The sequence below is a fragment of the Grammomys surdaster genome, unplaced genomic scaffold (assembly GCF_004785775.1).
Source record: "Grammomys surdaster isolate TR1022 unplaced genomic scaffold, NIH_TR_1.0 126187, whole genome shotgun sequence".
Classification (NCBI taxonomy): domain Eukaryota; kingdom Metazoa; phylum Chordata; class Mammalia; order Rodentia; family Muridae; genus Grammomys; species Grammomys surdaster.
Genome location: NW_021620993.1, coordinates 2,637,704 through 2,655,487, shown reverse-complemented (window position 1 = coordinate 2,655,487; position 17,784 = coordinate 2,637,704). Strand labels below are relative to the sequence as shown.

At 50.6% G+C, this 17,784-nt stretch overlaps 2 protein-coding genes across 3 annotated transcripts in view; both read left to right on the top strand.

Annotated features, from left to right (window-relative positions):
* CUNH4orf50 (chromosome unknown C4orf50 homolog) overlaps nt 1-7,354 on the top strand; it is a 92,571-nt gene extending 85,217 nt beyond the window's left edge. Inside the window, exon 11 of the mRNA XM_028758292.1 lies at nt 7,053-7,354. Coding sequence (XP_028614125.1) covers nt 7,053-7,354 — 302 coding nt within the window. The remainder of the gene's footprint in view (nt 1-7,052) is intronic.
* The window catches only part of Crmp1 (collapsin response mediator protein 1), a 49,988-nt gene continuing 39,479 nt past the window's right edge, over nt 7,276-17,784 (top strand). Inside the window, exon 1 of one of the 2 annotated variants that reach the window (XM_028758119.1) lies at nt 7,276-7,750. In XM_028758119.1, the coding sequence (XP_028613952.1) occupies nt 7,370-7,750 (381 nt within the window). In that variant the 5' untranslated portion in view covers nt 7,276-7,369. Of the gene's footprint in view, nt 7,751-10,952; nt 11,280-17,784 lie in introns of those variants that run through there. The other variant, XM_028758120.1, reaches the window with a different exon arrangement.

The following is a 17,784-nucleotide window of genomic DNA, read 5'->3' as shown; positions in this document are numbered from 1 at the left end:
TTCCTCCTTCCCTCCCTCCCTCCCTCCTCTCCTTCCTTCCCTTCCCCCTTCTGCCTTTGTGGGGAGCAGAGGGGACAATCCAATAGAGCACACAGTGGCATCTGGAAACTTAACTAGTTCAGAGAAGGTCAGGGCTGGAAGGGACTTTGGGCTCACTGTCTGAAAGTAGATAGTTACATCTCCCCAGCTGCTTCACTCGGCTTCTCCAAAGCATTCCTGCCTAGAACCACCTTTCTGGATTTTTTTTTTTTGGATGGTCTCATGGCCTTATGTAGTTCAGGCTGATTTTGAACTCTGGATTCCCCTGCTTCTGCCTCCCAAGTACTGGAATTTTTGGCATGTGCCACCCCTGGCTTGAAATGTGAGACTTTTTGAGGTCTCAAGTGAGAACAGGGAACTAGGCAGTTCTGTCATCTTTCAGATACTCCTCATGTTCCCCTTGCTGAGACTGTGGGTGCTGGGGTCACCTGCAGACATTGTCCTGGGTGGAGCCTGGGCAGGGATGCTTCCAAGAAGCCAAGTGAAGCAGCTGGGTAGATGACTATCCACTTTCAGACAGTGGACCCAAAGTCCCTTCCAGCCCTGCCCTTCTCTGAACTAACTTAGTTTCCAGATGCTACTGTGAATTTCTTCTGTGCTCTATTGCATTTACCTTACTCTTCACTGGGAAAGAACTGTGCAGGCAGGAGTTTCCCATTTTTCCAATATGTCTAGACGTATGACAGTTTGATGTAAGTACTCTGAGGCTTTCTGGTGCCTTACAGAAGCAGAGAAGGAAAAACCCTAGAGAGATGCTGACCTGTAACTTCCCCATGTAACTGAAAGTTCTAGAAAAAAGTTAATTCATACCTTGGACCTAAAACCATTTGGAATAAGTCAGTGCACTGTGGGGCTGAAGGGTGGATTTTCTTTGTTTCACCTGACCTTCGTTCGTGGTCTGATTTTGACTGCTCCCCAGTCTGACTCTTTAGACATGGGAAGATTGAACCAAGTCCACAAGGATATGGCTTTCTTCAAAAGCATGATTTTTGGTGGTTGCTTCTATGAGAAAGGGTGGCCTGATGGTATCTTTATATGTTGAGCAAAAGGGAAGATAAAAATGAACGAGATTGTCAAACATGGCTGAAAACTTGATTTCAATCTGTCATTTTCATTCCTAACTAGAGTAATACAATATAGTGTTCAAAATATGACCTTGGAAGTGATGGGGGGAGACCAGGTAAAGTAAAGCTCTCACTTAGACTCTTCACTGAGGCAAATACAAGGCCAGCAGAAGTGGAAGGGTAAGAGAAGGGACCAGATGCACATCCTGGGCCCTCAACTTGGCCTGGGCCACTAACCAGCTGTGCAAACTCCTACTGGCTCCCTCAGTCTCTCCAGGGGAATAGTGGAAGGGTGTGAGAACAACAGCCAAAGAATATGACAGATACCAGAGACTTCTCTGTCCCTCCTCTGAAAATAAGCTGCACACAGACACCTCTGAGGGAGTCAGAGCACAGGCTACCACCTTGAACCAGGATCTGAAGCTCAGGTTTTCCAAACTGCTTTTCATAGTCAGTGAGGGAAGGGTATAAGAATTACTGATTGGTGTGCTGTAGAGAGTCCCTGGCCTCCTTAGTCCCTTGGGGCTAGAACTAGGAGCAGAAAGCACAGGACAGCTGTAAAGCACAATACCATTTGGCTTATTGCATACTTTCTAACCAGGTCCCAGGTGCACAATAACCTTGTAACCAACTGCTGGACTCTAAAAGCACTCTTCATAGCTGTGTTACCAAACCCAGGGTCAAAACGTTGACAAGCCCAACATGTCCTCTCCCAGTTAGCCTCTGTGTTCACAGGGACATGGTCCAGTGACATGTAGACCCCTTTCCTGATGGATGCTCTACAGCAGGACAGCAGGACCTCCACTCAGTGATTGACATCGCTGTCCCTCAGCTGCTGGCTGTACAGTGGCCACAGGGCTTGGTGTTGTCAGCCCTTCTCATCACCACTCAGACATGTGTAACTAAGGCTCAGTACACGACCAGGCTTTCTAATGACAATTCTGTCTTGTGTACATTAGGATGTTTTCTTGTTACCCAGAAGTATTTTTCTATGTTACTGAAATGTATACTTTGTGTAATTTTGTACATTAAAACATGCTTTTTTAATCATAATTAGAATTTCCTTTTTCCTTTTAGTGTTTGGTGATGGATTTGTTACCATGTTTTTGAAGGCCTGGCCTGATGTAAAAAGGCAATGAGTTTAGGATTCTCCTTTTCTGGAGGGGAATAAACTATTTTCTTATGAATCAAATCTACTCGGTACAAACAAAGGAGTGATATCCTTTACCGCCATGTTAACTTCTTATTGTCCTGAGACTGTGAGCAAAAGCCAGCACCTCCACAGTTATTTATAGACTCAAAGGTCCTCCTGTCTCTACTTTCTGAGTTTTGAGCTTTCAGGTTATGAGACCCCACCCTGCAGCACTCACGTATTTTCTAGTTGTGGCAACCAGAGTCTGAAGTAGGTCTAGACATCAGAGTGTTAGCAGGATGCATTTCTTTCTGAGTCCAAAGGAAAATACACCTTCCTGCCCTTTGCTGCATCTAGAGAACAGCTGCCGGCTTTGGCTTGTGATCCCTCCTGCATCTCCAAGGGCAGGACTGTAGTATGAACTCTCTCTGCTTCTGGTGTTATGTCACCATCTCCTTCTGCCCTTTGTTCTTCGTGTTCTCACCTGGATGGTGCTACCCAGATACCCTAGCTTATTTTCTCTGTCTCCTGATCATTAAGTGCACCTCCAAACACCATTTGGCATGTAAGTTATCACACAGACCCCAGGGATTGTGTGAGTATCACTAAGCAATTTTCTTCTGTCCACTGTATTGTGTTGGGAGTAGCAGAAAGAGCAGGCATTTGAGACTCTGGATCTGTGTCTCTGGCTGGCCTGACTCTGTCTCTGGCACAATGCAGGAAGCCCCACATGCTCTCTGAACATCTCACGTCTCAGATGAGCACGTGACTTTGCCAGAAGACTTACAAAGAGCACTATACATTTGACAACAAATTGCAACTCCATTTCCTGAAATTTGTTTTTTCAATAGAGGAACTCACTGTGTAGCTCTGGGTGGCCTGGAACTTGTTATGTAGACCAGGATGGCCTCAAACTCACAGAGACCCACCTGCCTCTCCCTCCAGAGTTCTGGGATTAAGGCTATATGCTACTAAGCCCAACAAAATATTCTTTAGATAAGTTGTAATTTTTTTGTATTTGTTTTGTTTGTCTACACAAAATACTTCTTGAAGTTGGGCTTGTCCCCTTTGCTATACTCCGACATATCCCTCTCTGCCAGTGCCCTGGAAAGCTTCACAGTCTCCAGGGTGAGCTCAAGGTCAGCTCTTCTCACATTTATGGTGGAGTTAACTGAGGATAACTTTTTTCCCTTGGAGGACTAAGAGCCACAGCTGTCTACTACAGGATGGACATGATCCGGTACCTTGGATGCCATTTGTGGTTGTCTGCCAGCCACTATCCCTGACTCCCTGTTGGTGCATACATTTTAAGCTCAGTTCCTGCCTCTGTTTACTGCCTCTGATTCTCTGATTCTCTTACCTTCCTGGCTTTGAGTTGCAGAGATGTTGTGGAAAGGCCGCTGACAAACTTGCCTAGGTATTCCAACCTGGTTTCTCCCTGGAGAACATGTGTGATAGGTTTACAGTGTGGCCTCCTCATTACATCAGCTTGAAAGTGGAGGTACCATGTGGCATGGCTGAAGGGGACAATGATGTGTAGGTAGAACACTGACCATCACACAAAGAATGAACAATTTGAGTATTAGATATTTCCCCTCTGCAAGGGATGGAGGAAAGATGACTGGCCCAGACAGTGACTACGCAGTGGTTCTCCAACACTGTGTTGGGTGACCACTGCTCAAGGTTATTCTAAGGGTGAAAGTCTAACCCCCTATCTCATACTCTTCTGACTGTACTCCCTTTCATTCTTTTCTCTCTCTTCTCCTAAGGGGATCACCTCAGTCAGAGGCGATCATTTTAAGGAGAGCAAGCCCAATGGTTAGGATGCAGCCTCAGCAGGAGACTATGCTTTAACATCCCAACAGTCTCCTTGCCATCTGTGCCTCTAGGCAAAGGATTTAATCTCTCTCAGCCACATTTTCCTAATCTGGAAAATGAGACTAAAATAGTACTTTCAAGCTTTGTGTTGGCGGGGGTGGGGGGGGGGATGTACAAAGCATTCCTGTTGGTAGGGTGCTCCAGGCAGGTGGTAAACACTTGGTAAGTGGAAACTGTGATTTTCCTTGCTTCTGCCTAAACATAGTGCTTCCTCTTGTTACACCCTCTGGCTTCACAAACTGGCTGGCTCTCTCTCATGAGGGAATGGGCTTTTTTTCTTTCTTAAAAATCCTTTTCTTTCTTTCTTTCTTTCTTTCTTTCTTTCTTTCTTTCTTTCTTTCTTTCTTTCTTTGTGTGTGCGTGATTTTTTTTGTATGTGTGAGTTTATGTGCACCACAAACACTCGAGAGAATATAGAGGCCGAAAGGGTGCCATGTCCTTTGGAGCTGGAGTCATTTGTGAGCTTTCATATTGATGCTAGGAATCAAGCCCAGGGTCCTTTGCAAGAGCAGTAAGATTTCTTAGCTGCCAACTCCTCTCTCCAGACCTTTCATTTCTTCCTTTTAAAGGTTTTATTTCATTATTATTGATGTATTTATCTGTGTGATGGTGTGCCATGTGTGTGTGAGAAAGTATGCATGTGACCACATGTGCACAGATGCCTGCAGAGGCCAGAGGTGGATGGTATAAGATCCCCTGGGGCTGGGGTTACAAGCAGTTGTGAGCCATCGTACATGGGTGCTGACAACGGAATTCAGGTTCTCTGCAAGGCAGAGAACTTGTAATTGCTAAGCCATCTCTCCAGGCCTGGGATTTTCTTAAAAATCAATAAGGTTTCTATCACTATTGGCAAATCTAGAGAGACTGTGTCCCCAAAATGTTGACTGTAGAACCAAGCATGGAGTAGAAAGCTTGGCCTTTGAAAGTCTTGTCTAACTCAGATGTTCGGAATCTCTGTTATTTTTGTTGTTGTTGATACAGGGTCTCACTATGTAACTCTGACTGGCCTGCAGCTCATTAAGTAGACCAGGATGGCCTCAAACTCACAGACATATGCTTGCCTCCTGAGTGCTGAGATTAAAGGTGTACATCACTACACCAAGCTATCTATGCTGTATGGATTTAATCACCATCAACCCTTGTGAGGCCCTGGAGTAGGTCCACTGTGGACTGAAGCATCCACTTTTCTAGCAGAGGACATGTTGTGGATTGCGCTTCAGAGTTTTCAATTAAAGGTTGAGGACTGTTGCAGTGTAGTGTAACCCGGAGGCTCTTCTGATTTCAAGAGTAATCACCTGGGTGAATGGAATCTCCATGGGATGTAGGAACAAGGGGACAGAAGAGCTGAAGTATAGGTGAGGTGGGTGGAAGACCTTGGACCTACTAGAATAGACACTGAGGACAAAGACTTTATACTGTCCCGTGTGCCCAGCATTAGTCCCTGTCAGGTATAGATAAAGGGAGGAGGGAAGGAGCTTTCCAACTGCCCACTGACATTGGATGATCATGAGGTCCCAGGCAGACAGGAGCAGCCACATGAAATGCAATGGATAGGCAGCTGTTTGCTTCTCTAGTTTCCTCAACCCCAGAGCTGGAGCATCCTGCTCACAGCACAGACTGGCTTTAATCACAGAGGAGGCATGAAGTGTCAGCTGATGTCGTAGACCCTATGTGGCAGAGTCCTCTGATTGTGGTTTCAACAGTCATGTTTACTGTCTGTCTGGAGTTCTCCAAGGTTGGAGTTCTCTGACCTTTGGTGGGGTGCTGAAAGGACAGCTCCTAGCCCGGGGAAGCCAACTGAAGACAGATGCTGACTCAGGCTTCCTACTGTTCGCCACCAATCCTGACTGCCAGTTTGGACTTGTCTGGCTAGGGGGCTGGCAGCTTGTGAGCCTTCCATCCAGAAAGCACAGCTGAGATTCCTAGGTCCCCAGGGAATCTCATGACCCTCTGCTAGAAAGTCATAAATAAATGAGGGGACTGTGACTGTTGCCTGGCTTCTGAGGAGACCCCAAGTCTCCATACTTCTTCCTGGTTAAAGGAGCTCCCCAAATCTCCAGGCATTAAGCTCCAGGCATAGTTAGAGTGGAGTGTATTCAGGATGTAGGAGCTGCCCACAGATGGAGGCCATCATCTGGGTGATTGCCTGCTGCATGTGTGTCTGTCCCTGCATATCTGTCTCCAAAGTGTTTAAGAGTTCTTCCTACTTCCCTTGTGTCTGGTGGGGATGTGCGTGGGTTCCCTGTCAGCAGTTTACAGGCCTGTGTGTGTGTGTGGGGGCCCTTGTGAGGTTGCTTTTGGTAGTGGTGTGGAAATTCTTCACCCTAAGATGTTGTTGGGATATGTATCCAGCATGAATGTGGGTCATTGATTCTGTTACAAGCGTCTGGGAGTGTAATGCTAACATGCCCCCCTTGCTATGGGATAGGGACTTCTGTTCCTGAGTTCTGCAGGCTGCATTCTTGTATCACATCTTTTAGAAAGCTGGTCCTTGGGAACAGGGATTTCATTCTACTCTTAGTCCAGTCCCCAGCACCTACACTAGTGCCAGATCCTATTAGGCAATCAGTGTAGTAGTGTCGAGTGAGCCAATGGGGAGTTAGATGTGTATACCTCTGACTGTGCATCTAAGTTCATTTAATTTTTGTATAATTTTGGTGATGCATGGGGATTGTCTGACAGAGAATCTCTGGTGTGTGTGCGTGTGTGCATGTGTGTTTGTGTGTATGTATCTATGATGTGCCAGCTGTCTGGAGGGAGCGCGGAGGTACCTTATTTGGGCATGTCCCTTGTACAGACATGCTGATGTCTGTGCAACTCTCACATATGAGATGAAGCTTCACCGTGTGTACGTGCGTGCGTGTATGTGTGTGTATGTGTGGTGTGCACCCGCGCACCGCCCCTACTCCGTCTCTGCCCGCGCCCTGCGCTCCTTCTAGAGGCGGAGAGCCGGGTGCGTGGAGGGCACTGCGGCTGGGCTGCCCGCCCTCCGCGCTGCGGCTACCGCACGTCACCATCCTCCCCGCCCCGGCCGCCGTCCCCGCCTCCGCGGTCCTTTGTAGCTGGCAGTGGCGCTGGCCTTGGTCACCGTAGGCTCCGCCCCGCCCCGCCCAGGCCCCGCCCCTCGCGGGCCCCGCCCCGGCCCTTCCTCCCTCCCTCTTTGCCCGACCGCAGTCGCGTTTGGGCCGCCACGGGCCCGCACCGAGGCGCTCAGCGCGGAGTCAGCGGTGGCGAGAGCTGACCGCCGGAGACGGGGATGGCGGAGCGGCGGCGAGCGTGGAACACGGAGGACGACCTGCCAGTGTACCTGGCGCGTCCAGGCAGCGCGGCGCAGACCCCTCGCCAGAAGTACGGCGGCATGTTCGCCGCCGTGGAGGGCGCCTACGAGAACAAGACCATAGACTTCGACGCCTACAGCGTGGGCCGCCGCGGCTCCGCGCGCACACCACGCAGCGCTGGCCGGCCCGACGCCGTGGGCCTGCCGTGCCCCGGCGGCAGCGAGGACACGGCCAGCGATGTGAGCGAACCCTCGGGCTCTGCTGTCAGCTCGCCAGGCGATCGCGATGACAGACCGCCAGCGTTGCGTATCCGGTGTCCTGCGCCCCGCGACCTGCCACTCGGCCGGGACAATGGCCAGGTACCCTCGGGGCACGTGGGCCGGACATGGGGGGCGGGGCCCTTGGAGACCCAAGGCTTGCGTGGAGCGAGGGCGAGTGTGGGGGCCCGCTGCCACCAGGTTCTGGGGGACTGCAACGGCCCCTCCCCCACATCATCCTACAAGAGGTTCAGAGAGGTTTAAGATAGGCCAGGGTTGGCCAGCATAGCCTCAGAAATCCAAGGCAGGTTCTGAGAGGGCAAGTAAGTTGCTGCAGCTGTTGCTAAGGGACCTGTAAGGTGAATTTAAGTCTCATTCTCCTTCCGGGGTTCTGTGAAAAGAGGAGCATTCTCTGTCTTCCTCCATCTATTTGCTCACCCAGTGATTGTGGAGCGCTTAGGCTGCAGCCGGCTCTGGGAGAGGTTCACCGAATGACTCTGTTCATACAGCTGCTCCTCGCCCCTCCCTGGGGGACGATGTGGCTAAGGATTTAGATGGTGGGCAGTAAGAAATCATCCAGGACACTCCTGGACGTGTAAATTGGAGGCGAATCTGGGCTTTGAACCCAGGCATATGGACTCCCCGACTTCTGAAAGTGAGGAGGGACATCAGGAAAAGACATGGTCAGAGCTTGGGCCTTATAGGTTTTCTTCTCTAAGTTGGAGTTTACCAGGGAACACGGATGGTTAGACAGAAGAGTCCTGGACAGGGTGGGTGAGGTCAGAGCCACGTGTACGTGTCTGGGAAACAGAAGTTGGAGTAGCTCTGGGAGCTGTCCCTTGAGCTCTGGACTGGGCTGGCTAGGCAGCCTGGCCGCACCCTCCAGAAGTTCCCTGGCTTGGGAGAGCTGTGGATTCATTTCAAGAATTAAGTTCATTCAGGTAGAGAGTGATCAATAAATGCTATAGAGTTTTATCATCATTCTCAGTTTAATTAATTCGCCCTTTCCGTTAACACTATGAGAGGCACAAAGTAAACCCAGAGGGAGGAAGAGTTTGAACAGGACTGTAATCTGGATAGGCGTTTGGGGAAAGAAAATGGGCTGGTCTGAGGGTAGTGTTCTTGCCTCCGGGTCTGTCACCTGCTCGGGAACTCTCCGTGGTCCTGAAGCTGTCGCCTGGGATCTGGAGGCGGGGGCGAGGAACAGGGAACTAGCCAGAGACCAATTCCCTATCCCTTTATCTCCACCTTGGTAGTCCGACCTCGCGTGGGAAACAGGCTCTCTAGCTCCACCAAAGGCTTCAGGGCTCAGAAACTACCTGGAACCTATCGAGATGCTTCACCTTCTTTAAGCTGTCTTCATCTGTGACCCGGGAGTGGCAGTTTGTCTCGGCTTCCCTCAAAGGGAATACCACGTAGGCGAGTGCTCTTTGTGACTGGCCCGGAACTGTCTGTCCTTCTAGCTTCGCGGCGCTGGTCAGGGTCATTCACACAAGCTTTGTCCCCAGCTCTGCCATGGCCGGCCGGGTAAATGTGCCTTAGCGTTTCTGGACCCTAGTTGCTTCACCTGCTCCTGCGTTCTTACCTCTGGTCCCCTCTGTCCTTTCTCCCTGTCTTCTTAGGGACCTGACAAAAGGGTGCGTCCGAGGCCTACCGAAGCACTCTCTGGAGGGGACTTAGAGCAGAAGAGCTCATGGCCCCGATGGATGGAGTAATTTACTTTCTCAAGTCGGCAGAGCATGGGTTGCAGAGGGTAGGGATCTAGGGCCAGCCTTAACCACTCCTGCAAAGGGTGCCCGGGCCCCTCCCCCGCCCATACGGCTCTTTCCTGGGAAGGAGGAGCGGTTTCAACAGCGCAGGCGCAACGTTTGCGGTTGCCAGAGGCCGATGGCTGTAAAGCTTTGTACCGGTGAAGTCTGCTTGGGAGCAGCAATCTGTTTGGCCAGTAGCGAGCAGGGCTCCTCCCTCTGACTTGCACGTGGCCCAGCCCCTCTCTGTAGCTTGCCAGCCCAGAATCCCTGGCTGACCCCAGGGAATGCCCGGGTACTGGAACCTATGATTTATTGGCGAGGAAGGGAATCCAGGAGACAGAAGTGTGCGCTGTCATCCGCAGCTTCCGGTCATTAACGAGAATTTAGGGGCCAGAGCACAGGCGGGACTTAATGAGCAGAGATCCGCTTCCTGATGCCGCCCTGCAACAGTCAATTTACGCTATTTTATCTCTGTAAGCTTCAGTTTTCTATCTGTAAAAGGGGAAAATCACAGGCTAGTGTTTCCGGATATAAGCTGTTCTCTCTGAGCCTATAACCGCTCTTGGTTTCCTGCGGTGGAATAGGTAGCTGGCTTTCTCCATGTGGTGGAAGGCCCTAGCAGGGTCCACGGATTTTTTTTTTTTCCTGCTCCTCACCTCCCTTGGCAACCCGGAAGTGGAGGAGTGGGTCTATCCACAGGGTCAGTGGAGGGACTGTGCAGGCAGGAAATGAGCTCATTGGTAGGCAAATGGCTTACTCCTGCCTGGGGTATTTTGAGGCCTACTGTGGGCTCCCCTGTTCATCTTTTGTCCCCTCTTGGGGAAGTGTGCTGGCTTCCTGCCCACCTTTCCCAGAGCCACATCGGGACACCGGGGCTTCGAACTCTTCAAATGATAGGCAGGAAAACCGCGTTTCTTCCCTGTCCCCAGGGCTGTAGAGACCTTCGTACCAGTGGTCCAGCTTTCCAAGCCTTCACTGCCAGGCCATGTTGACAGGACACTAAGAGGAGAGAGCAGATGAAGGGTCAGAGTCCATCACCCATGGATTCGTGGCTAGTCCTTTCTGCTGCTTTTCCTCTGCCTGGGAATGGAAATGGAGAGGGTAAAGAGTCGAAGACCCTGGAGATGGGTCTAGGAAAATGAGTTATCCTTGACTGAGGTGGGCTATTCAAGAGTCATTGAAGACTTGGATTTGGATATGGAAAAGGGAGTAGAAAAACGGAGACCATGGAAGGACTGGCCAGAGGGGCCCCTTGAGTGCGACCCGGGAGGGCCAAGGATGCTTCTAGCTGGGTGCTGGCTCCTGGCCCACACTTCATCTTAAGCACAAGTTACACAAAGATCAGAGCCACCTGTGGCGCTGCCCACGGCTTTTGCCATTGCGTCCAAAGGCTGTTTCTTGCTTTTAAAAACACCACTGAAAAGCATATTCTCCTAGTGGCGCGAGCGAGGCCTGGGCTTTGGCGAGGGCGCGGGGCGGGGGTCGGGGGCGGAGTGGGGGAATCGGAAGGGAAGCGCTTCCTGGTTCGAGCCGAAAGGGGCGAATCCGGTTCTGCTGCCGCCACCGGGAGGAGCTGTCTGTCTTCAGCGCCCTCCTCTCGCCCTGCCTCTCCCTCCTCCTCCCGCCCTCCTTGCCAAGCCGGGCGGTGCAGGCAGCGGGAGCAGCGGCGGCGGGCCGAGCAGCGGGGAGTGGGCAGCGGTGGGAGAGGAGCTTCTGTCCTTTCTTTCATCCTTCCCGGGCCTTTGTCGCCGCTCTCACGAGCAGCGCTGTCGGGAGAGATCCGGGTAGAGCGCCAGGCAGACGTTAGTTCCAGCGGCCGGGCGGAGGGCTCCAGAGGGGCCATGTCTCATCAGGGGAAGAAGAGCATCCCGCATATCACCGTAAGCGTCCCCACCCTGCCGCAGTGCTTTGTGGCTTGAGGGTGGTCGCCATCAGGGTCCAGACCTGTGGGGGTACGGCAGGGACGCCCCCGGAGGCTTCCTGCGTCGCCGCGAGTGGGGCGGGGCCCGTCTCGCCGAAGCCTCCCCCCCCCCCTCTGGGGACAATGAGGGGGAGCCCCGCATGGCAGGGCGGGGCTGGAGTATCCAGTCCCTCTCTCTGCGGGCGTGAAGCCCCCTCCCTCCGAAGGATGTGCCGGGAGGGTGGCATGTGCCGGGAGGATGGCGTGGCCCGGAGGATGCAGAGCTGAACAAAAGAGGGAGGGGCGCGGGGCCTCAGTCCCCCTCCCTCGGCCTCACGCTAGGATGGGGAGGGTGTGCCGGTCCTAATGCACCTGGCCCCTGTGGCATCCCTCCCTTGCACCTTGCAGCCTTCAGAGGAAGGAAGAAGATGCAGCTTTGCACTCCTTGCTTATTGATGGAGTGGAAGGCCCGACTTGGAGCTGCGCCATGATGGATGCACTGCTCCCATACCTCACTGCAGCTAAGAATAGCTCGGTGGTCCATCCTGGAAGCTGCGGCTTCTTAAGGGTTAACCGCAGAGGCCGAGCAGCCCAAAGGTGGGGTGGTAGTATGGGCTGAACATCTGGGCTGTGTCCTTGGGTGTGGCCGGAAACAAAGGAGGCCGGGTCTTTAAGCTTTGTCTAGGCAGGGAGCTAAGGGTGATGAGGTCAGACACTACATCCTCCATGGAGTTGCTGCTTGGTGTTAGAACCAGCAACCAGTTGCCCAGAGGTGGCAGCGCCGAGACTGGGTGGCAATGCTGGAGCATCCAGGTTCTGGCAGGCGGGATTCCCAGAGCTGATATCCCTCTGGGTGAGACTGGAAGGTGGAGACTCAGCTTGTGGAGTTTAGGGTCAGGGACAGCCTCAGGACCCCTCCAGGAAGGCAGCTTCGGGTTAAAGGTTGGGTTCTGACTTTCCCTAGGCACACGTCCAGTGTGACACCCTGCTAGTTGTATGGCCCTAGGGAAGTCTTCTCAGGGAAGCACTGTTATGAAGCTTTGGAAGGTTGGCAAGTGGGCTGGGAGTATGGGTGAGAAGAAGGGGTGAGAGGAGTCCTCATCACCCACCTGCTTTGCACTTTCTGGCTTTCTCACCCCTTCCAAACAGAGCTTCAGCTCTGGCCGCAGACCTCTGCTGAACTCCTACCTGCAGATGTGAGTAGGCGTGAAGACTGAACCATACCTGTCCAATTTGCAAACCCTGTAAGTAGGAGATGCCATGGAGAGACTGTGATGTCCATTTGCCAGACAATAAAGGAAGAAAGCCAGGGATTATTTGAACAGGTCCCTGCTGGAGAGGGCTGACCATGGGCCCCTGTCAGAAGAACTGAGGGCAGGTGATGAGGTGGGGCTGATGCAGGGACCAATGAATCAATAGCTTGGGGGTTCTTCTGTGTTGTGTGCTCCTGGAGAATCTGAGCTTCAGGGCACTGGTGTCTCAGGTTGAAATTCAACAGATGGCTGCTAGGCAGGTCTCTGGGAAGAGTTCCGTTGGATTCAGTCTTATGGCTCTCAGTCTGTTAAGCTGCAGGGCCATCCTGCTGTGACCTTCTGCAATGGAGATGAAGGGCTCAGCCTTTACACCAGATGGCTGTGGCTATGTGTCCTGCTATGGTGGCTTTTCGAGCCTCACTGCTTTGGTATCCATAGCAGATTCCCTCCCACGCCCTCAACAAGACTCATGAGCAGCCTGACCGTCCAAGCAGAGCTGTTAGTGTGTTGGCACATTTGACCTGAGAAAGGCATGATCTACCTGCTGCTTTAATCCTATATGCAAACCAGGCAATCAACCTGTGGGACAATTGCAGAGATGCTCCATCAACCTCAGTGAGCATAGTGAGGAGGGATGAAGAAAGGCTATCTCATATGCACAAAGAGGCCTCTGAGAGGGCACTTGTTTCCTTGGTGCACCTTGCCTATTCCAATTACAAAAATTTGTCATTTTAAGGGAAAATAGCAAGGCTGGATATGAATGATTCTACCTTGTAAGACCCTTCCTACGTCTGAAGACCTTTTGCTAATGGTGCACACACTGCGATGAGGATCAGGTTCCCTTTTAAAGTGCCACACCCTCACCTGTTCCCTAGCAGTCACTGAGTAACGTTGTAAAAAAGTACCTGGTCTCTGCTGGACACGGGGAGGTTGGCAAGAATTCACAGCAATTTCATAAATGGTGGAGGGTGGAGTAAAGGGGAGGAAGGGGTCTGCAGGCAACTCTAGCAGGTATGTAGAGGACAGGGGTCAACGAGATGGCTTTTGGGGAAGGCAGAAGGAAAGCCAGCAGTATGGATCCCCACCTCTGCTGCCGTGTGGCTTCTCTGTACACTGAAAGCAAACCTTGAAGAAGTCAAAGGGGCTTTAAACAGCCTGAGGAGAGGCCTGAGATGCAGGCCACAGAAGCAAACAGAGAGCACAGCTTCAGCCCCAGGTGCCTCCTGCAGAATGCTGGATCACTTCATGGGCCCCTGAATCTTTGTTATGGGGAGAGATACACAGAGATGAATGAAAATCTAGGCTTCAGTAGGGAATTTAGAGCTGTGTACAAGAACAGGGAACACAGGGGGCACCCAGGCCAGGTACCTCATGGGCAGACATGAGGATGGAATTAGGAAAATGCTCTACTCCAATTGTCTATGATGTGGAGCTATTTCTTCTTTTGAGTATCCCAAACCTTCCTGAGATGATGGGCAGGCTGGCCTGGTGGAGAAGGAAGATGGGAAATACACACTTAATCTCTGTCTCTAGGGTTTGCTTAAAATATTGATGAAGCTCTTTCAAGGGTGAATTCTTCTATAATGACTATCACAGATGGGGGTTAACATAGCTGAAACTGTTTACAGATACCCACTGTGTTTAGCTAGTAGAGTATCATGGGTGTGGCTCTCAGCAAACAAAGGCACGGGGCTCCCTGGGCCTGCAGAAGCTCTTGACCCCCAGAAGAGCCACAGAATGGGAGATGCTTGATCAGCTGTGTGCATGGGGGAGACAGGGAGCTTGCTACTGGTCTTCTGATTATTATTAACAATGGGACTCAGCCCTGGCTGCAGTCTACATGACTTCTATTATCTCCCACATGGATCTTATAACTATGGGAAGAGCGTAGCCTAGGGGCGCTATCTATCAGTCAGCACTGCTTCCCAAAGAGGAAACTGAGGCTCTTGCATTGGGCTGTGGAGGGAAAAACAAACAAGCAAACAAACAAATAAACAAACAAAAACCATGTTCCAATTCACACTCAAGCAGGCAGTGAATGGGCTGTTATGTTTGCTGAGAAAGTCACTGGGTGGGTGTGCTGGTGTGTGTGTTTGTGTGTGAGTATATGGTGATGTGTAAGTGAATGTGTGTGTGTCTTTAGTCAAACAATGAGGACAGGGGAGAAACTTATATTGAGCTGGAGTTGTGACTTTAATTTTATAAAACATATGGGAAAAAAACAAAAAGAGAAGGAACCCCCACCCCACTCCGCCATACACACACACACACACACACACACACACACACACACACACACACACTAAAAACCAACCAACCAACCAACCAGTCAAACCAGCAAACCTCTGAAGCATTTGGCAGGCTATCCCAAAGGGGACGTTCATTTAGAGTAGATGTTCACTTATTCCCTGAGTCTTTGCACAAAGGATTCAGGCACTTGCACAATTTGGCAAATGGACTGGAAGGGCTAGAAGTTACACATCAGTACTGAGTATCCAGGAGCAGCAGAGGACAGGGACACTGAGGGGCTGACCTAAGCCTCTGCTGTTCAGGGCAGAGACAGAAACCCTCACTAATGTCAAAATCGTGAGCAGGAAGAAGTGAGCTTAATTCTAATGAAAAAAGTATTTTTATTACAAACAAAATCTTGAGAGTTTCAGAAAGGATCCAAAAGTGATATGGCAGTGTCACAGCACAGTGACCCTATCATCTTTGAAAGCTCATTCTTTTAAATAATTAAAAAAAAATTTTGAGGCAGGATCCCACTCTGTAGCCCAGGCTAGTCTATAATTTATTCTGTAGCTCAGGCTGCCCACTACTATTAATACTCTTGTTGAGACTTTCTAAGTGCTTGAACCACTATGTCTTGTAACAATTATTTCATGTATTCATTACAAAGTGGATTTGGCCAATACTCTACTCATCAAAAACATTCAGTGTCATACTCTCAAGAGTGCCTGGCACGTAGAAAGTGTCTAACACAGTAGTTCTCAACCTTCCTAATGCTGTGCTTCTTTAATACAGTTCTTCATGTTATGGTGACCTTTAGTCATAAGTTTATTTTCATTGCTATTTTTAAATTGCACCTTTGCTATTGTTACAAATCATAATGTGCATACCTGTGCTTTCTGGTGGTGTTAGGCGACCTCTGTGTCAGGGTCATTTGGCCCCCAAAGGGTTGTGACCCACTGGTTGAGAACTGCTAGTAACATGCCTAGCTTCTTTCTCCATACTCATGAACTTCGAAGAAATGGAAAATTGACTCACCTTAGTGGTCAATATTGTTTAAATAGTGTCTGTGCGGGGTACCTTACCATCAGTGCTTGCCAGCAGTGCACACACCTGAAGTAAGGACAGGTTGGATCAGAACATTCCAGAGGGACTTAAGAGAAGGACCTGGCCAGAAACAACAGGAGGCTTCATGGGTTGCACAGTGGCATAAACAAGAAGTTGGAACAGCAAAGGTGAGGTCTGAGTTGGGAAGAAGGTGGGAATTTTACACAGCCAAATCCAAGGGGCCTGAGAGAAATCTGAATGACTGGGTGGCTGGTGATTCTTCAGGGCTGCAGAAGTCGGGGTGCACTCGAGGTAAAAGAAATGACACAGCTTCTAAGATTGGCACAGACTCCAAGGAGGTGTCTGTCTGATCTTGGGCGCATCATTTCCTCCTCTTAGACACTGAGTTCTCTTCCTTACTGTGAAATAGATGAGATAGTTGGGGTTCAGTGTTACAGGGCATTCCAACACCCTGTGGGTCATAGGAAGGAGCCGGAAGCCTGTGTGAGATGGGAGAACGATGTGTTGGAAGGAGCAGTGACGTTATAGGTTTGACCCCTGGGAGCTCACACAGTCTCTCTACTCATCAGCCTTTCTCTATGGCCACGTGTGTGAGATGAGACAATAACAGCCAACCCCCGCCACTAATAGAAGAAACTTGCACGATGCTGAGAGTAGTGTCTGCACAGAGTAAACACCATGTGGGTTAGCCATCAGCGTGACCACTGTGGGTCAGTGTACAGGTCAGCTTTGCACAAAAGCACATGACCCTGAGATCTCATGCCACAGACCGTAACCTTGTCCCTGCTGCTGCTGTTAGAAGGTGCATCTGCCCCCTGCATCTCTTCACTTTGAGACCTGGGCTGAAAGAGGCAGAGCATGCCCACAGGCTTCCAGTTCCTCCCTATGACCACAGGGTATCAGAATGCCTTGTAACATTGAACTGGCAGCCTAAAAGGCCTTTAGGAACTTCTGTTCCATCGTGGCATATCTCATATTAAAAGTCATGGGGCTGAGCCCAAAGTCAGTATAAACCTGGAGTCAGTTTCCTGGAGGTCACCAGAGGTTGTTGCGCAGGTCAGTTCTGGTGTGGGAAGAGATTCTTGTAGTCATCTGTTAACTGATGCTAAGCTCACTACGGACATGTAAGAGTCATGGAGAGAAGATGCTGGTTCTTAGGTGGGGTTTGCTCAGAGGGTGGTTAACAGTACAGGTTGGAATGAGGGTGAGAGGCGTGGGTCAGATAGATTGGGAACCATGGGGAGGTATCGAAGAGCTGGAATAGAAAGGAAAAGGTAAGCTGTTCCAGCTGAGGCTGTTCTCAGCCTGTGGGAACAGAGTGGTGTGCTGCAACAGTCACAGTCTAGCTGGACTGCAGGTCAGCGACAGGGCTTACAGACTGTTTTAGCAACATCTGTCTGTAGAGCCCTGAGTGCTCACAGGTGCTGAGTACAGCCCAGTTTCCTGCTGTGAGCAAAAATGAAGCATCTGGTGCTGACAGGACAAAGCAGCCTCAGTGGCCATGCCCCTCCTCCCGGCACCAAGGAGAACTAGGTCAGGGCGGTGTATAATGGGGTGGTGTGGAAGGGTAAGCCTGTGCAATCAGGACTGCTAAGGGCGTCCATGAGACAAGGAAACATGGCTGTCTACCTAGCTGGTGATATTTGGTATTTAATCCCTTAGGAATGCTGTTAGGTTTTAGACTATTTGATTATAATCCTAGATTTTGATTAAATCATAAATTTTGCTCTGGGCATTCCTGACTGTGAATTGGTGCTGGTGTATTCATAAACGGGGGTGGGTAGTGGGATACCTGACTCAGAATGTCATTCAGCAAACATGAGTGGGGCTAGGGAGGTAGTTCAGTGTGCAAAATGCTTGTCACACAAGCCCAAGTGTGTGAGTCTGTATCCCTAATACCCATGAAAAAACTAGATGTGGTGGTACTCTAGGTAC